This window comes from Perca flavescens, chromosome 13 (genome assembly GCF_004354835.1).
Source record: "Perca flavescens isolate YP-PL-M2 chromosome 13, PFLA_1.0, whole genome shotgun sequence".
Taxonomy (NCBI): domain Eukaryota; kingdom Metazoa; phylum Chordata; class Actinopteri; order Perciformes; family Percidae; genus Perca; species Perca flavescens.
Window position 1 is genome coordinate 32772279 of NC_041343.1, and position 18897 is coordinate 32791175.

General features: G+C 39.5%; 2 protein-coding genes across 4 annotated transcripts; both read left to right on the forward strand.

The window, feature by feature from the left end:
- Positions 1–1178: 1178 nt before the first annotated feature.
- LOC114566870 (uncharacterized) lies at positions 1179–8511 on the forward strand. Of its 2 annotated transcripts, none has more exons than XM_028595696.1 (4): positions 1179–1385; positions 2616–2904; positions 5744–6061; positions 7796–8511. In XM_028595696.1, exons 2-4 carry the CDS (start codon positions 2616–2618, stop codon positions 8113–8115), a joined length of 927 nt encoding a protein of 308 aa, XP_028451497.1. In that variant the 5' UTR covers positions 1179–1385; the 3' UTR covers positions 8116–8511. The 2 variants fall into 2 exon arrangements, with proteins under 2 accessions (XP_028451497.1, XP_028451498.1); XM_028595697.1 differs by having other exon boundaries at positions 2616–2898.
- Positions 8512–10668: 2157 nt separating this feature from the next.
- LOC114566867 (uncharacterized) lies at positions 10669–17732 on the forward strand. 2 transcript variants are annotated; one of them, XM_028595688.1, is made up of 8 exons: positions 10669–10748; positions 10945–11241; positions 12742–12819; positions 13500–13528; positions 14524–14544; positions 14619–15038; positions 16185–16415; positions 16623–17732. In XM_028595688.1, the coding sequence occupies exons 2-8, from the start codon at positions 10947–10949 to the stop codon at positions 16872–16874; spliced, it is 1326 nt and encodes a 441-aa protein (XP_028451489.1). In that variant the 5' UTR covers positions 10669–10748; positions 10945–10946; the 3' UTR covers positions 16875–17732. The 2 variants fall into 2 exon arrangements, with proteins under 2 accessions (XP_028451489.1, XP_028451490.1); XM_028595689.1 differs by lacking the exon at positions 14524–14544.
- The last annotated feature ends 1165 nt before the right edge of the window (positions 17733–18897 follow it).

Sequence of the window (18897 nt, forward strand, 5' to 3'; positions counted from 1 at the left end):
TATTTTTTTACTTTTTTACTGCCTCTGTTATAATTGTTACTTTAGAAAAATAAAAAGAGAAACAAATACCGCTTAATGCAGCATGGCTTTTACAATTATTTTTGTTTCATTTATAGTGTCCAATCATAGTAGATGTCTCTCAGGACAGTTATATTTAGAGTCGGTCTAGACCACACCATCATTTATGGAGAGCCAACATTTAGCAAGCATTTAGTGCGACATCTCGGGCCGAACTTGACTCTTAGTGGGCGGCCATCTCTTTCATGTAGTTAAAATATCAGCAGTAGGACTGGACTCATTTCCTTAACAGACACACCAAGGAGACCGTTGGCTGTCAGTCCAAGTTGGGCCAACATTGAGTGTCGCTCTAGTTTTTGCGATCAGTCCTCATGTGACTTTTTTCTTGCGATTTTTCAACATATTTAATCAGCTTTTGGTGAAAGAAACTCATCTAATTTGTTGTTCAGCTAAAGGGAATTGCATAAAAAGAAAAACAGTAGTGAGGAAAGCAAGCAAACGACTAAGAGCGGAGAGAGCACAGAAGAATCCTCTCAATATTCATCTAGAGGTGCATCTCAGTTCTCTTAAATTGTATCAAAGTTTCCTTCACTTGCTTTCCTTCCTTTTTGTCTTAGTCCGTCCCACAGAGGAAGCACGGAAGACACAAGGAAATTATGGTAGGACAGAGGGAATGAGGAAATGGGTTTTCAGAGGGACCACATGTTTCGGATCAGGCCGCAGGATTTGTGGACTTTCTGTGTGAGCTCATGCTGCTTATATGTCAATGAATCAGTACAAAAAATATACATAAAACAACACTTTCAAAGGGCCTACTCTGCATACCAAGTACTTTTACCTTTGATACTTTGTGTTTTGCTGCTAAAACTTCCATCATTTTACTAATTTTATTTGGACTTTTACTTGTAGTATTTTTACTTGAAGTTGTGAATTCTTCTTCCACCACAGACTGAGGCTAAACTGCTGACTGTGTGGAAAGCTTTAGCTCGCTGACTTAAACAACTGAGAGGACATGAGTTCATATGTGTTTACACACAGGAAACTGAGAGTACCCGCTCTGCTCTCGGCCTGTGGGCGGGAAATACAGGGCTACAGCATTGTTCAATAGAGGGGGGGAACTGTGAGTTTGAAACTGGATGTTTTTCATTTTAAGAATTGACAAAGTCATATATAAAATGTTTGATGTTTCCAAATACATTTAAGCATTTATTTTAGATAAGTAGAGCGACAGGCAGGTTGGTGAAACATGATTTAAGTTGGTATCTTCCACTACCTGCAGATAAACGTTTTTACATAATGATACTTCCTCCACTGAGAGCACCTCCGACTGTCAACTGCTAACAAATCTCCAACAAAAAAAGGACAAAGTGAGTATTGATTAAACACTTTTTTTTGCTAATTCCTTTTGAAAAATGAATTAAAGATCCTTCACACACACACACCGATTACAAAACAATCACTCTAAGCTTGCGGTTCCAACAAAGAAAAAGTCTGAGACCACATTCAGATCTGGATTTGTCATCAAAGTGATCAGATCACTAGTGGAAAGCTCTAAGTACAAGTATGAATGCTTGGACCACATGAAGAGATGGTCTGAGCCAGATATGACCACATTGTTTTAGCCGTGTGGACTCAAATCTGCCTCCTCAACTGTAAGCAGAAGTATACGGACACATTCACTGGCTTTGTCCACGATGTCTGAGGTACAGCTGTTGCTTTGTGCATTTTGTCTTTGTCTTTTTAACCATTTAGTACTTTGAAAGTATTTGTCATGTCTCATAAACCATTCACAATGAGTCATGTATTTTCGGAGGTTATTATCACTCTGTCATGTGTCTGTGATTTTAGTTTGGCTGCTCTGCACAGATTTGACACCCGGCTCTCTGATGCTTTGTGCCCTCCAGGCAGCCGTGTACTTATTTTTTAACTTCACTTAAGTCCATTTCATTTCACAATGTGAGTCTCTTACTGTCAAAGGGAAATATTAGTATTGCAGCAGTTGAAACAAGGCATGCTGGGATCATGTTGAGACGCATGTGTGTAATGTTCTCTAGGCCCAATTGTTGCATTACCTTTGGCAAGACTCCTTTGTGCCACTGCCAACTTATAACATGCATGGCAACACATAGACCCTAACTTCTACTCCCAACCAGGGCCTGATGTGAGTACATTTTACAATTGGTGGGTGAAACTGTCAGTAATTCGACAAAATTAAACATGTTTGATGTTATCGTTATCGTATTGTCTTCTCAAAGTCTATGTCTATGTATCAAACCCCCTGTTATGGTAGTTTAGCGTGGACTGGAAAGCATGAATAATTAATTAATTTTAACATGATCGAAGTGAGAAGGTGTAGTGAGAAAATTGTTTATCAAAACTATATTTATATCTACAGATTGGAAAAGAAGGAAAGACAAGAACATGAAATTAAATACAGAAGTTCTCTTCGAGGCTGAAATATAAATAAGTGATTTATTTCATCTGGTAAAGCCATCAGTGTGATGTTTGAGTGTTTCCTCTCTGTTAGTTTTGTTGTCATCAACCCTGTCAGGTTTTTAACTGTTTTGTTCAATCGTCTCTCTCTCTCTGCGTTGCAGATGTCACTTGACAAAAGGTGGAGGAGAGCCCTGATCTCCATCCTGGAGCATCTGACTGACTCAGATTTGAGCAAAATGCTGTACAATCTGGACAACATCCCTCAAGGACTGAAGACTACCAAAGCCAAAGAAGAAATCCCTTTTTTAATGGAAAAGTACTACGGGACAGAAAAGTCCATCTCTGAAATAGATAGAATAATGAAGATAATACCAAGAAATGACGCTGACGTCCAGAACCTGCTGCGCCCCTTTGTGGAGAAACTAAAGGAACAACGGCAGGAAGGAAAAGGTTAGAAGAGTTTATACGATTAACAGTGTGAATTGCTATAGATTATTTCTCCATGTTTACTTCTTTAACATTAAAGCCAGTCAGAAGCAGAGTATGAGGGCGTGCCCTGACAGTACCTAGGTAAGGACTACTAGCCAGTCAGAAGCAGAGTATGAGGGCGTGCCCTGACAGTACCTAGGTAAGGACTACTAGCCAGTCAGAAGCAGAGTATGAGGGCGTGCCCTGACAGTACCTAGGTAAGGACTACTAGCCAGTCAGAAGCAGAGTATGAGGGCGTGCCCTGACAGTACCTAGGTAAGGACTACTAGCCAGTCAGAAGCAGAGTATGAGGGCGTGCCCTGACAGTACCTAGGTAAGGACTACTAGCCAGTCAGAAGCAGAGTATGAGGGCGTGCCCTGACAGTACCTAGGTAAGGACTACTAGCCAGTCAGAAGCAGAGTATGAGGGCGTGCCCTGACAGTACCTAGGTAAGGACTACTAGCCAGTCAGAAGCAGAGTATGAGGGCGTGCCCTGACAGTACCTAGGTAAGGACTACTAGCCAGTCAGAAGCAGAGTATGAGGGCGTGCCCTGACAGTACCTAGGTAAGGACTACTAGCCAGTCAGAAGCAGAGTATGAGGGCGTGCCCTGACAGTACCTAGGTAAGGACTACTAGCCAGTCAGAAGCAGAGTATGAGGGCGTGCCCTGACAGTACCTAGGTAAGGACTACTAGCCAGTCAGAAGCAGAGTATGAGGGCGCACCTGACAGTAGCTAGGTAAGGACTACTAGCCAGTCAGAAGCAGAGTATGAGGGGCCCTGACAGTAGCTAGGTAAGGACTACTAGCCAGTCAGAAGCAGAGTATGAGGGCGTGCCCTGACAGTACCTAGGTAAGGACTACTAGCCAGTCAGAAGCAGAGTATGAGGGCGTGCCCTGACAGTACCTAGGTAAGGACTACTAGCCAGTCAGAAGCAGAGTATGAGGGCGTGCCCTGACAGTACCTAGGTAAGGACTACTAGCCAGTCAGAAGCAGAGTATGAGGGCGTGCCCTGACAGTACCTAGGTAAGGACTACTAGCCAGTCAGAAGCAGAGTATGAGGGCGAGCCCTGACAGTACCTAGGTAAGGACTACTAGCCAGTCAGAAGCAGAGTATGAGGGCGTACCCTGACAGTAGCTAGGTGAGGACTACTAGCCAGTCAGAAGCAGAGTATGAGGGCGTACCCTGACAGTAGCTAGGTAAGGACTACTAGCCAGTCAGAAGCAGAGTATGAGGGCGTACCCTGACAGTAGCTAGGTAAGGACTACTAGCCAGTCAGAAGCAGAGTATGAGGGCCCTGACAGTAGCTAGGTAAGGACTACTAGCCAGTCAGAAGCAGAGTATGAGGGCGTGCCCTGACAGTAGCTAGGTAAGGACTACTAGCCAGTCAGAAGCAGAGTATGAGGGCGTGCCCTGACAGTACCTAGGTAAGGACTACTAGCCAGTCAGAAGCAGAGTATGAGGGCGTGCCCTGACAGTACCTAGGTAAGGACTACTAGCCAGTCAGAAGCAGAGTATGAGGGCCCTGACAGTACCTAGGTAAGGACTACTAGCCAGTCAGAAGCAGAGTATGAGGGCGTGCCCTGACAGTACCTAGGTAAGGACTACTAGCCAGTCAGAAGCAGAGTATGAGGGCCCTGACAGTACCTAGGTAAGGACTACTAGCCAGTCAGAAGCAGAGTATGAGGGCCCTGACAGTACCTAGGTAAGGACTACTAGCCAGTCAGAAGCAGAGTATGAAGGAGTGCCAAGCTAGCAGCTAGGCGAGCATTATAACATGTGTTCCAAAGTGACCACGTTGGTCTCTGAAGTAAAGGCTGGACTACAGTAGAGCTGTTTGGAGCAGTTGGTGAACAGAGTTTTCTGTTGGAGATGGTAAGTCCCTTTGGGGGGGGGGACTTTTTTGTGCATGTTATAGGTTCACTTTGTGAACCTATAACATGCACAAAAAAGATATACAGCAATAAAGGAAAGGGGAAAAGCCAAAAAGCATAATATGAGCACTTTAAAAAAATTATATAGATCTGTTTCAGAGTCAACCAGCAAACTTGCAACTGCCCTAGGATCACTGACCAAGAAGCAAAACCTGCATCACTTTAAATCCATCCAAACAACGTTCACTACATTTACTACTACTACATTACTACATTACTACTACTACATTACTACATTTACTACTACTACATTACTACACTTTCAAACGAGGCTGCGCCCATTTAGGAAGTGTATACCATTTCCTACCATTTGCGCACCTTGTAATGTGTAGCTTGTTATGCATAGTCTTTAGGCTACATCTACACTACTACGTTTTTGTTTAAATATTAATATCTTTTGCTACGTTCATGCACCACGTTCACAGTACTGCAGTGTTTCCAATCCCCTAAAACTTTAACATTTGGAAACACTGCTGCCCCCGTTTTGGTTTGAAAACTCCGGGGTTGCTTTGTAGTCTGGACGGACACAAACGGAGACATTTGGAAAGGAGGACACACATCCATCAGTCTTATCGGTTAGGTAGCTTACAGACGTTTCAGTAACAGTTCCACCTCGTCCTCGCTCCAAGATAATAAATCCCTGCTCTTACTTTTCACTGTTGTATTTTCTGTACTTTAAACTTTTACATATATAATTTTTATATGTAAAAGTATGTAACCGCAGAGTAGCATGTCTTTTGGCTGGTGGATCTCAGTAGGGAACTATTTAATCAGCGTCTATTAAAATACATTTCAGCCTCTCTCTACAGAGAAAAACCACAAGTGAAAAATGTAAAATAAGAGAATTTGTAATTTGTGTTTAACTTTTTTTAAATTTCCTTTTAAGGGAAGATGAGCGAACTTGCAGCTGACTCAGGATCAGTTGCCAATAAGTGGGAAACAGCCCTGAGCTCCATCCTGGAGGAGCTGACTGACCAACAGTTCGCTAAGATGCTGTTCTATCTAGACGAAATCCCTCAAGGACTGAAGAAGGACAAGGCCAGAGAAGAAATCCCGGATTTAATTGTCCAGCAGTACGGGCCAGAAGGGTCCATCTCTGAAATAGATGAAATAATGAAAGCGATACCGAGGAATGACCCTAAAGTCCAGAACCTGCTGCGCCCCTTTGTGGAGAAACTGAAGGAACAGCGCCAGGAAGAAAAAGGTTTTGAATATTTGATATGATTAAATTGATATAGATTATTTCCCCCCATGTTTAGTTCTTTAACATCAATTCCCAGTGAATTAAATTTTGGATTTGAGAGAAAACTCTTCACAAAGTGATCAAAACAAATACATAATGTGTGATTGCCACTCCAGACAAGCAGCGAATCAATGTTGTTTTTCCTCTGCAGTTCTGTTAACGGCTTAAAATGTTTTTCTTTTAGAGATGACAAGTATACTAGGCTGTAAACTAACATGGGGCTCTTTTAATCTTTACAATCATCCACCGAAAGAACCTAAACTTTCTTTAAAACTTTGTCAGCATGTAGCTTGCAAGCTCAAAGTTTGATGTTGTTTCCCAAAGTTTACAGAGATTGAGAACGGAAACACATCCAGCAAGTGAGCCACGTGCCGGGCGTCAGACTTTAACCTTTAAATGTACTTGTGTTTATTCAGACTATTCAGACTGATTGGCTGATTCAAAATAAGGTCTCCATCTACGTAAACAGAGAACTAACAGTTGAAGAACTAACGGTATATTAACAGATTAATACTAGGGCATTAATGCTTTAATCGCTATGCAGTATAACGCGTTAATATTTTTTTATCGCATGCAGCCATTTATTAATTCATTTTCACTTCACTCGGCTTCGCGTCGTGTCTAACAGGCTACTATTTTGACCCTTTGCTGCACTTTGCCATACTTCCTCGTGACATATCCTGTTGCTGCAGGAATAGCAACGCAGATTTCGGTGCCTCATTCCGGTGCCACTGATATGCCTGCGCTTCTCTCTGATGCTCTGGAACAGACGTTACAGGCAACAGAAACATCGCTGCACGTGACGCTAGCTAACACTACACTCGACAGCAGCTAACGTTAGCCTACCGCTAGCTAGTAGCTGGATTAAACACAGTTACAATGCTGACAGCTAAAGACGGTGTAAAGTTTGTCTGTATTTCACTGTAGAGGATGTAACTAACAATCTGCAGCTGCCGTTGTCGGGAAAAACACAGACGGTGCGTTCAATGAAACTGGTAACCTACAGCCTCGTGGTGTATTTAAAGTTATTGTTAAATACCCTTTTCCCATCTGGTGGTTGTTTTTGTCGTTCAACAGCTATTTACTAGTGAAATAAGTTATTGTTATAGTTGTTACATTATTATTAAATCATTTAATTTGACCATATGGCCTTAGCAATAAACAAGCCGTTCAGTGATGTCGCCAACTGTTGTTTAGTACCCTTCTTTTTTTTTACTTTCTTAAAAAGTATCAGTTCAGGCTCGGTTTAGGCACCGGTACCGTTTTAAAAGTACCGCTTTAGCACCGGTATCTAAACCAAACAATACCCAACCCTAATATTGACTCTAGATTCAAATGTGTGACTAGATTCACACAGTTTTCTTTTGTTTACAGTAAATAAATAAAAAATAAACAAATACAAATCTTAAAATCAAGTTCATAAAGTAACTTTTCTTACATTTATTTGATTCCCAATCAAGATACACTGGTAAGAACAGTTCTGAAATATTAAATAATTGAATTTTAATCATGTGATAAAACATGCGATTAATCGTGATTAACTATTGAAATTCAGCGATTAAAAAAATTATCTTGTGACAGCCCTAATTAATACAAAAAAAGGGGTCTCCATCAGATATAAATGTCTCCATTTTTGTTGCTGATTACTTATAAAGGACAACACAAACTGATAAAAGTCTTTTTGTTATCTTCCAGGTCCAAGTGGGGCAACTCAACAGAGGAATGTCCCAGCAGAGGACAATGTCCCAGCAGAGAAAAAGCTGTTAAAAGTTCGGGCAGAGTTTATAGAAAGAGTGTCTGATCCTGTTCTGAACCAGCTTCTGGATAACCTCCTGGAGCATGGTTTTATAAATGATCAGGAAATGCAGTCAGTCACAACAAAAAAGAGCAGAGCAGATAAAGCACGAGAAGTGATCGACACGGTGCGAAAAAAGGGAACTAAAGCCAGCTCACTTCTGATCAATACTCTCTGTAAAGTGGATAAACCCGTTGCAGAAGTGCTGAAATTAATCTGAAGCTAAAGCAAGAAACTGTGGAGTGTGATGATGAATCTCTCTAATAACTGATTGTTACACATTAACTATTGTCCTCTTTGGATTAGAATCAGTTTAAGCCTGTTTTATTAAGTAAACATTGACTATGAAAGTGATTCAAAGGGAGAAGAAGACATGTTGTTCTTTGTTTGAGCCAATAGATGGAGGCAGAACATCACAGATGGACAGACAAGATGCACACGTGAAATTAGAAGAAACAACTGAGAAAAATATGTCTCGGTGCAGATTATACTCCTGATGTTTTAAGAGATACTGGTTGGTCTTTTCTTAAACATTTTTTATATTCTTTTACATTTTTGCAGCCTCTGATGTAATCGTTACTTTAGAAAAATAAAAAGAGAAACAAATACCGCTTAATGCAGCGTGGCTTTTTTTCATAGTGTCAAACCATAACAAACAAATCAGGACACTTTACATATAGAGTATGTCCAGTCCACACTCTAATTTATATATATATATATATATATATATATATATATATATATATATATATATATATATATAGATATATATATAACAATCCCCTCAAGAACAAATGCATTTAGTGTGACAGCTAACTGACACGTAACCGTGATCAGCTTCGTGGGAAATTAAGAATCAATGCCACCTGTCTAGTAGGTGGTGGATGTCGATGCACTCGCATCATTAGGTTTTGCTATTTTAATAACAAATCTGTTTGTTTTAGTCTCACTCTGATTACCTAATGCACATGCATGCATCCAAGAGACTGTGATTGGTGGATAGGTTGTGGAGCAGGGGACTGACAGCGACATAACCAATCACACTATGACAGACGCCCCACTTAGCACCAACTGCAATGTTTCATTTGAAATGACTGTAGACTACTGGTAGTCTGGCACACGTGGGTGCTCAGTATTTTCCGTGGGTGCTCGTATCGGCACCTATGGTAAAAGTGTACTCATTTGCTACACACCAAGGAGATTTTCGGTCGCAGTTCAAGTTGAGCACCTGTCACTCTTGTTATTGCAGCGTGTCACGCATCGTCACTACTAGTCGGCCCTCGTCTGTCAAATTTGGACAATTCAACGTGTTTAATTGGCTGTGGGTGAATTAGTACACACAAAGAAAAACTGTACTGAGGAAAGCAAGCCAAGTAGGAGAGGGCCCACAGAAGGCTCCTCTTATTATTTCTCTTCATCTCAACATGTCTTTTAAAAGCTCTACATATACTATACGTAAGGGTTAATGCCCAACAAGGTGTCCATCATCAGGAATCAATGGACGATCCTTCTGTCCTCCGCCAAAGTATTTGGATCAGGATGTATTTCATCAGGCATATTTACAACGGTACAAAGGTTATATGATGTCATCATACAGTACAGGAGACTGTGACCAAATGTAACGGAGCATAACCTTGAATGAAATGACAGATTTCTCTGGGTTTGAACTTAATTGTCAATATTTGGGAGAATGTAAGTACACAACTCAACAACATATAGAACATAGGTCGAGTTGTTTTTAGACATTTTGATGTGGAAATGTAACATATGTTTAAGGGAACTATTTCAGTTTCTGGTGCACAATAACAATAAAGATGTTGACACTAAAGTTTAACAGTGTTGAATCTGGAAGAATTAAAGATATAATCAGTCCGATGGAAGGTGAGTTTTCGGTTATCCTGGATTCCTACATTTTCCTTTTGGGAGACAGTGGTGTTAGAACTACACAGAGCTACTTAAGTTCACTTCGTAGGTTCTTACAGGCCTACATTACTGAGTATTTTCATTTTATGCTACTTTTTAATTCTACTTGACTATATTCTAGAGGGAAATATTGTAATTTTACTCCACTACATCTGACAGCAGTTCCTTTACATAAAAAATAAACATGATCAGTTTGTTGTTAAAGATCCACGTTACAAGCTACAACAATATGCTGCTTAGATGTTAATGAATCAGTAATACACATAATAAGATAACAATTTAAAAGGGCCTACTCTGCATAACAACTACTTTTACCTTTGATATTTTATTTTGCTGCTAAAACTTCCATACTTTTAATGAGGTCAAATTATACATGACTATGAAGGACTTTTAGTTGTAGTATTTGTACTGTAGTTGGGAATATTTCTTCCACAACAGAGTGAAACTAAACTGCTGACTGTGTTGATGTTGGAAAGCTGCTGCTTTACCTCGCTGACTAACACAACTGACTGCACAAAGCAAAGTAATATTTGTTTACTTGATATGAAAGTGAAAGTACCGGCTCTTTTCAGTGTCTCAGCTTTTGAGCGGGAAAGTGTGGGCTGAACCATTGTTCACTAGAGGGGTGGGTGTGGACTGTGAGTTTGAAACTGGATGTTTGGAGGGTTAACAAGTCAAAGTTGGTAAAATAATATATTTGACAATGAGAAATCTTTCTCCAAATATATTTTCTCATTTATTTAAGATTTGTAGGGTGGCAGCCAGGTTGGTGAAACATGATTAAAAGTTGGTATCTTCCACCTCCGTCACTGCATCCCAAAAAAAAAATTCAAATTCAAATTTGTCTTCCCGCCACTCAGAGCTCTTTTGACGGTCAACAGACATCGCCACGAAAGAAGAAAACAGTTCAGCTGTAAAGAAAAGCCCAAAGTGAGTATTATATTATATTGTAACCACGTAATAAAAGACTGTATTGCTTTCTTGTGTAAAATGAATCTACTGTGAGATAATAGCATTACTCACAATAACAAACAAAGATTGTGCTTTAATGTTCTGGCGGTTAATATTGTTTTAATGGTGACTAATATGACTTCATATTTGCTGTTCTCTCGTCTGTCTGTGTCAGAGATGTCGGATATTTCAGAGGAAGAGTGGAAAAAAGCTCTGACTTCCATAGTGGAGGAACTGGAGGATAAACAGTACACAAAGATGCTGGAATGTTTGGTCATCCCCAAAGGTCAGAGGTCTAGCACGTCCAGAGAAAAGATGCCTGGAAAAATCATTGAGCGCTACGGACTACTAGACTCCATCTCCGAAATCGATAAAGCAATGGATTACATACCGAGGAGGGACCCTACAATCCAGGGCCTGCTGCGCCCCTTTGTGGACAAACTGAGGATTAAACAGGAGAACAAGAACCAGGGTGAGTCATGATACAGGTTTTTGGTTTTGGCTGAAAAGGATTAATTCCTGTTTTTTTAATGTTTCATTAGATCACAGAGGATGTAGAATAAGGATTAATGCAAAAATATTTAAAGGGTTAAAACTAATATTCAAAGCATGGGCGTCTGAGCCATTATATAGTTTGCAATCTATTTTGAATTGGTTCCATTTCTCTGACATCAGTGTCAAATAAAATGAATGTCAACACAGCAGAAGTCCTACTGGACTAGACTTTCAGAAATGGAATTTTACATTTTTTTTGATTGCTAAACGACAGTGGGCACAACTGGAGTCCCATGTGAAAAACTCTAACTCCAGTCTGCACTACCAACAGTCACCTGAGTTAAACAGTTCACATCAGCTGCACAACTCATTCAAAGCAACACAACTCTTAACACACGTCTCAGAACAGACTCAGTGCAGCCAAACAGAGTAAAAACACTAGCATCAAACACCAATACAGAAATTACAAACTTTTCATCTTTACAGTTTCAACTTTGAATTGTTTGAATTTGAGTGACTTCACTCAACTCAATAATTTCTTAAGTACGTAAGGTAAACAAGAAGGAATGAAAATCAGCAGTTTGCTTGAATATAGTATTTTGTCTCTAGTAATTTATGAAATTACTGGGGGGAAAAAACTAATGGTACATACGTAACAGTACCAAAGACTAGTGTGACTAATCCTGCCTCTCTCCAGCATCATGTGACAAGTTTTCTTCATCACATTGGATGTCTTCATCATCTCTAAATACTAATGAATGTGGTGTTTCTATTGCTTTCACCTCCATTACTTTCTGAAAAACTGTAGGAATGCAGTTTTACTATTGTAAAGATATAGTGTTTTTCACTTTTTTGTAGCTGTGTACAAAACCTCAGACATCTTACCTGGACATATTGGTATCTTTGCTCTTTTACCTGTTTCTCTCAAATGGTACAGTGTAGAATTGTTTCATTCTGGTTTGGTGTGTTTTCTGAGCTTTCTCTGTATAAATACCATATATGTTCACTAACTAGTCTAAAAATAGGCTTTCAGCTAAAATTGCAATCAGCAGTGTTTGATAGGCACCAGACTGAAATCTATTCTGTTCTGAATGTGTGGTTAACAGCTCTGACAGCAGTGTGTTAGCATTTGAACAAAGAGCTGTAAATCTACAGCATTGTGCAGGTTGTGGTTAAAGTCATGGGATAAGTGTGTAGAGTTTTGAAAACTGTGTTCAAGCGATGAGAAACCAACTAGAGTTTGGTCCACATGAAGTTTTGAGTTAGAGTTTTGCACATGTGACTCCAGTTGTGCCCCACTGTCGTCTAGCAATCAAAAAAAACTAAGATTTCTCAAGAAAACCTGGCAAAAGAAATGACGGACAAAGCAACAAAAAACTGAACAATGATGATCCATATGTTTGTGATCTACGTCACAAGAGTGACGTAGAACTGAACAATCTGTTTTCAAATCAAATTGTTTGTATTTCTTTTTCAGGGAAGAAAAGAAAACGTGAACAGGATGGAGAGGAAGAAGTGTTGAGAGATTTGACCCAAGATCAGCTGAAAATCCTGGGTAATTTGTTGTTAATGCTACAATCAAGGAAGGAAAACTGTTTATGTCTCTTTATTTCATAGTTTTATCCTTTCCAACCATGAAATTGTACTAAATTAATGGCTGGGATTTGTGAACACAGTGACGTCACCCATCACACAATTAAGACAGTTTATCCCGATTATCTAAAGCATTGGTTCCCAAACATTTTTAAACTCCTGAAAGGTGCACGATGAGTTCCTGCATGGTTTCAGTGGTTAAGGCTGCTGCTCTAAAAGCACCCCCCCCCCCAACCATCTTGTCGGTGATTGGCTGGAAGGTGGTTTGTTGTATTTTGGTGCACAGCCTGTGCCCCTAGTGTTTGTTTGACGTTTAGGACCCCTGTGTTGTCTCCCGAGACCGGGCTTTTTCACGGTGTGTTCAGGGACCAGGCAGCTAGCGGATCAAGGAGAGATGCCTACGATTTGAGACAAAAATGAAATCGCACTGAAACCATGCAGGAACTCATAGTGCACTTTTAAGTCAAACAGAACAAATCAGTATTAAGTGAAATTGCCCTTTCCTTAATTTATAATAACATAAAATGCAGTTTTTTTTAAACTTGTGCTGGCTGTATGCAGGTCATTATTTAAACAGGTCCTTTTTTGGGGCGAAAAATCAGTTGATTAATAACTGACTGAAGTTTGTTTATTCTTTTAAAGCTAAACAGAAGAGCAGCCAACCTGGCAAGGTAAGAGTTTAGAAGTCAACTTGTTAAAGTAACTTGCCTTGCATTCAATCTTACACACTATGACTATAATATTAAACCCTTCCAAAAATGGGCATACATTTCATCTGACAGTTGTGGGAGACAATAAACAACATTTATGAAGAGCAATTATTGAAGGACACAAAAAATACAGCCAACATTGTAAAATTGTGTGTGTGTGTGTGTGTGTGTGTGTGTGTGTATAATATATAATGTGTAGATGTGGAACTCCAGTAAGTAGGCTGGTAAAGCTAATTTATTTACTTTTCTCTAATACAGATGACGCTGAACTGAGAACTGAGCCCCATAGCAAGCAAGCTAACTAACTAGCCAGCCACTAATTTAGTTAACAACTTCATGTTTCATACATACTGTTGTCACAACGTAGAAAAGCACAGAGCTCTCGCCAGATAAGTGTGTTCAGCTCATTTTCTATAACCAGTATGTAACATGAAATGTTGTGTGGAATAGACCTTTTTCACAGCAGACATGTTGACATGTCATAGTAGGAAACGCACAGGTGTGTTCAAAACCATTAATGATGGCTGCATTCCACTTAGGAGAGACCCTGGTATTAAACCATTACTGATGGCTGCATTCCACTTAGGAGAGACCCTGGTATTGTTCATGCTGACTCACTGACATATCTTACTGGGACCCTTGATGGAACTGAGCCATCGTCATTATCCAGCTAGCTAATTAACTACCCATCAAGCTACCAAACAAGCTAAGTAACTTTATAACTGCTATCTTAGCAGACTCGTGGAAAACTACATTACTTTTCTGTCATGCCTAATTTATTAAAGCATCATCTGTATTAGAGAAAATTATTATTTCTTCTGATGTTTAAAGTGAATAAACTTACTTATGCAACTTGTTCTCTCCCACTAATCCCATCGGACTTCTGTATATGTTAAAGTAAATGTTAATTTCTGCATCAAGAACTGTTTGTTGATAAAATATGTGTTGTTTTGCAGGAGAGAAACATTCCTTTTAGGGTAAGTTCCTTTTTTTCTTGTTATTTTCTTTCACGGCTCACACATTTTGACACTTTTTCCTTTTTATGCCACAGAAATCCATCTGTGATGTGAAACGGAGTGGAATTCTTCAGAACGACGTCATAGTTGGGAAAGTTGTTCAGAAATCTGAGCTACGCACATATAAAAACAAAGACAAAAAGAAAAAAAAATTCTTTTATCTAGCTGTTGCTGATGAGACAGCCAGCATTAAAGTGATGGTTTATGGAAAAAGTCACTTCCAACAAATTAAGAAGGAGAGCTCCTACTTGTTCAGAAAGCTAATAATGGATGAGTATGTTGTTAAGGTTATTGAGTCAAGCACAGTGGCAGAGACAAGCTCTGTTGATGTCCCAGAGGAGCTTGAGATGGAAGCTCGGAAGCTAATTCATCCAGAAAGTCCAGTTTACTCCATTAAAGAAGCCAAATCATTGGCTGACAAGTCAGACGTGAGTGTTGAAGGAGAAGTTACAGAGGTGAGTTTAAACTGCACTTACTTGCTTCAGGTCTACATACTGTCATAAGAGTTTGGTAACCGTTTGGTTTCTGCTTTTAAAGGAGCAATATCAATGTATATATGTAGCTTGAGGCCCTGACACACCAAGCAGACGGCAAAGAATTAGTGATGATGAAGACCGGCTGCGGCGTCGCCTCACATCCCGTGTCTTCAAAAAGTTTCACTTGAACACATCACAAAGACTACACCCGACGGTCAACTACAACGTACGTTATGCGTCCGTTTAAAAGACAAATAACTCCCCATGCCAGCAGACGGTGGTAATCTTTTCGTTCAAAATGGGAAACCAGATTTATATTTTGGCCAGTTTTGACAACTCAATGTGTCAGACATTTTGACTTGTCATAGTAGGAAAAGCACAGCTTAAGTTGATAACCTTAACGATGGTTCAGTTCCATCAAGTGTCCCAGTAAGATATTTCAGTGAGTCAGCATGCCAGGACCTCTCCTAAGTGGAATGAAGCCATCATTAATGGTTTAATACCAGGACCTCTCCTTAGTGAAATGCAGCCATCATGAATGACATGTCAACATGTCTGCCGTGAAAAAGGTCTATAGGATTCAGATGAGGTTGAAAAATGAAAGAAAGCCTTCTGTGTGAGCTCTCAATAGTCGTTTGCTTGCTTTCCTTACTACGGTTTTATTTTTTGGTCACTAATTCTCTTAAGCTAAATTGCCAATCAGATGGATTCCGCTCACCCACGTATCCGATCGGCTGAAAAAAGGCCGACGAGTAGCAACGGTGTGTGACACACCACAAAAACTAAGGTCGGCTTAACTTGATGTGTCAGGGCCTTAGATGAAAACTGATGTCTTTGAACATTCAATTTATAGAAATAAGTGGTGGAACTGAAACCTCAGGTTGTGTAACATACAATTAATATCAATCTGTTCAATCCATATCGGTTTTGAATAAAAAAAAAAATGGATCATAAAAAAGTAGCTCCAAATTCTAACATCCTCGTACCAAAAAGACAAAAGTTGTTGTTTGCCTATAAACGACATAATGCTTAAGACCGTTCTATTTAACGCTGTGTAACGGGTCAACGTCATTTCTGGGCTTCCTTTTTTTATGTTGTTTAATCCTGTGCTGTTGATTTGTTCAGATTAATCCTGTCAAAAAGACTAAGGTGCAGAACGAACGGAAGTGGACAAAGAAGCAACATTTTCATCTTAAAGAGGAGACTGATTCCATTGAGATCGTTATGTGGAGGGAAGCCACCGAGCAATGCAAAGAATTATCAGTCGGAGATGTCGTTAAGGTTACCAACATGAAGACCAATGAATATTTTGGAACCGTATCGCTGAACTCAACTGGAAACACCAGAATTGAAATGGTACCTGCAGTGATCTCCTCGCTCTACTTTTATAAAGCCACAAGTCAGCCATGTTTGCTTTTAAGTCTGTTGAGTGAGGCACATCTAATAACATCACACCCTCCTCCTGCTTAGTTTATAAGCTGTTAAACACTTTTACTAAATGGTTTTAAATGTATTTTTCAGAATGTCTTAAACCTTGACTGTTAAATGTCAATCTGTCTGCAGATTCAAAGTGTCGGCATCCAGAAAGGGAGAATTGAGATTATAGGGATCATAAAAGCCACTCAGAAGGAAACTCGACTGGAGGCAAACTTCAACGACAAGCTGCAAACATTTGTTGTGGCTTCTCAACGTTTGGCAAATACGTTTAACATTAAAATAAAGGGAGATTTTAAAAAAAGTCTCCTCGATAAAATACCAATCTCAGCAGATGCCGAAATTCAAGGAAATAAAATCACTAAAATTACAGCCGCTTAGAAGATGTGAGAATAACTTGTTCAGAAATGTTTAAAACATACTGGAACAATGTGGTAACACTCTAACACACTGGTAAACACACAAAAAAAAAAAAAATCTGTTTTGTATTTTTACATTTTTTTTTTTTATTTTTTCAAAGGACCAGTTAGTCAAAGAATAGTGACCCAAATGTTTGTTTGGGACATTTCAATGAATTTCCTATGTATGTCTATGCATTAAGAAAAAAACAGTAATTTTTAATAAGACCCAATGATGTATTTCTCCTTCATGTGTTCCTGGGTAAATTTGACCGTTTTTATATCAGAAATACGGGAGGTCGAAAAATAAGAATTGAAAATGTCGAACTACAAAGGACTACAGTTGAAAAGTACTCTGGCACATTAACAGAAATGTTGATTGATGTGTGTTGTCTTTTTAAATAAGTAAGACAGTGTTTGGGAGTTTCTTTGCAAAAATCAGATCACATACTGTACATTACCTTGTTACCTACATGTTCAGACAGGCTGACCTGTCTGAACTTTGTTTTATTACTTAATTTTAATTGTGTATTATGTTTTCTTGTATGTCTTTTTTATAGCATTATAAAGCACTTTGAGATTTTAATCTGTGAAAAGTGCGTCATAAATTTGCTTACTTATTTTTGTTGTGGTGTGTGAAGTACGGGTGCAAAATTCCAACATGTTCTCAGTCCCATCGCGTAAAATACAGACATTTGGTCAGGTGCCTTTGGCATTATTATTGACACTAAAAGACTCCTTTAGCGTCATATCTAAACGCACTTGGTCAGGACAATTGGTGTCACTTTTGACACAGGTTAAGGAAAAGGTCGCGGGGGAGGGGGGGCTTACGTTTCCATGACACGCGGGACAACAACAGGACGGTTGGGTTTAGGTAAAGAAGAACGGGAGAGTTTGGTTTAGGAAAAGAAGAACGGGACAGTTGGGTTTAGGTAAAGAAGAACGGGACAGTTGGGTTTAGGTAAAGAAGAACGGGACAGTTGGGTTTAGATAAAGAAGAACGGGACAGTTGGGTTTAGATAAAGAAGAACGGGACAGTTGGGTTTAGATAAAGAAGAACGGGACAGTTGGGTTTAGATAAAGAAGAACGGGACAGTTGGGTTTAGATAAAGAAGAACGGGACAGTTGGGTTTAGATAAAGAAGAACGGGACAGTTGGGTTTAAGTAAAGAAGAACGGGACAGTTGGGTTTAGGTAAAGAAGAACGGGACAGTTGGGTTTAGGAAACGTGACACGTGGGATACGATCCCCAGTCTCCTGGCTGAAAGTCCTGTGTTGTTTGACCCATCCACCCCCCCAACCAACCTCCTTATGCGGTTTTCGGGCTTTCCTACTACTCGCTACTTAGTGCTACGTCATCTTCAAACGCTGTGTAGCTGCTGCTCTCCCTGGTGTGTTCTACACACACACTGAAGGATGCTTTTTATGTCGTATCGGACACCGACAGCCACTGCCCAAACGTCCGGATTTTACGAGTTCGGATTGAGAACGGGTTGACAATTCTCAGTGTCAGTGCTGAGTTATGTACAAATGCTTTGTATTATCATATATGTAACTGTTAAGTATATAAGCACACTTAATTCAATATCAGAAAGATCAATTGAATGTTTACTCTGATTAGAGAATCTCAAATCTTGATCTTGAAATAAACAGCAAAGAGTTTATTCAATGTGTTCATCACTTTAATGATTTAGCTTGGAAATCATTTTTACTATATATATATATATATCGGATAAAAACAAACTGAAAAAAGGCGTCAAAAACGTTGAAATTTTTTTTTTCAAGGTTGACGGGAAGACAACACAATGTACTTTTTGTGAAAAATATTCATCTTTGGTTTTCATTGCAATCGCTTTCAGTGGTTTGTGTTCCTTGGTTTAGCAAAAAAATATTTGATTTATCCTTTAACTGCTTCCACTTCTCCCTTGTCGTCCCCCCCCCCAGGTTTATTTAATTGTTAGTTCTCCTCTCCTAGACATAGGACACAACACAAGTAAAGTAGAAATA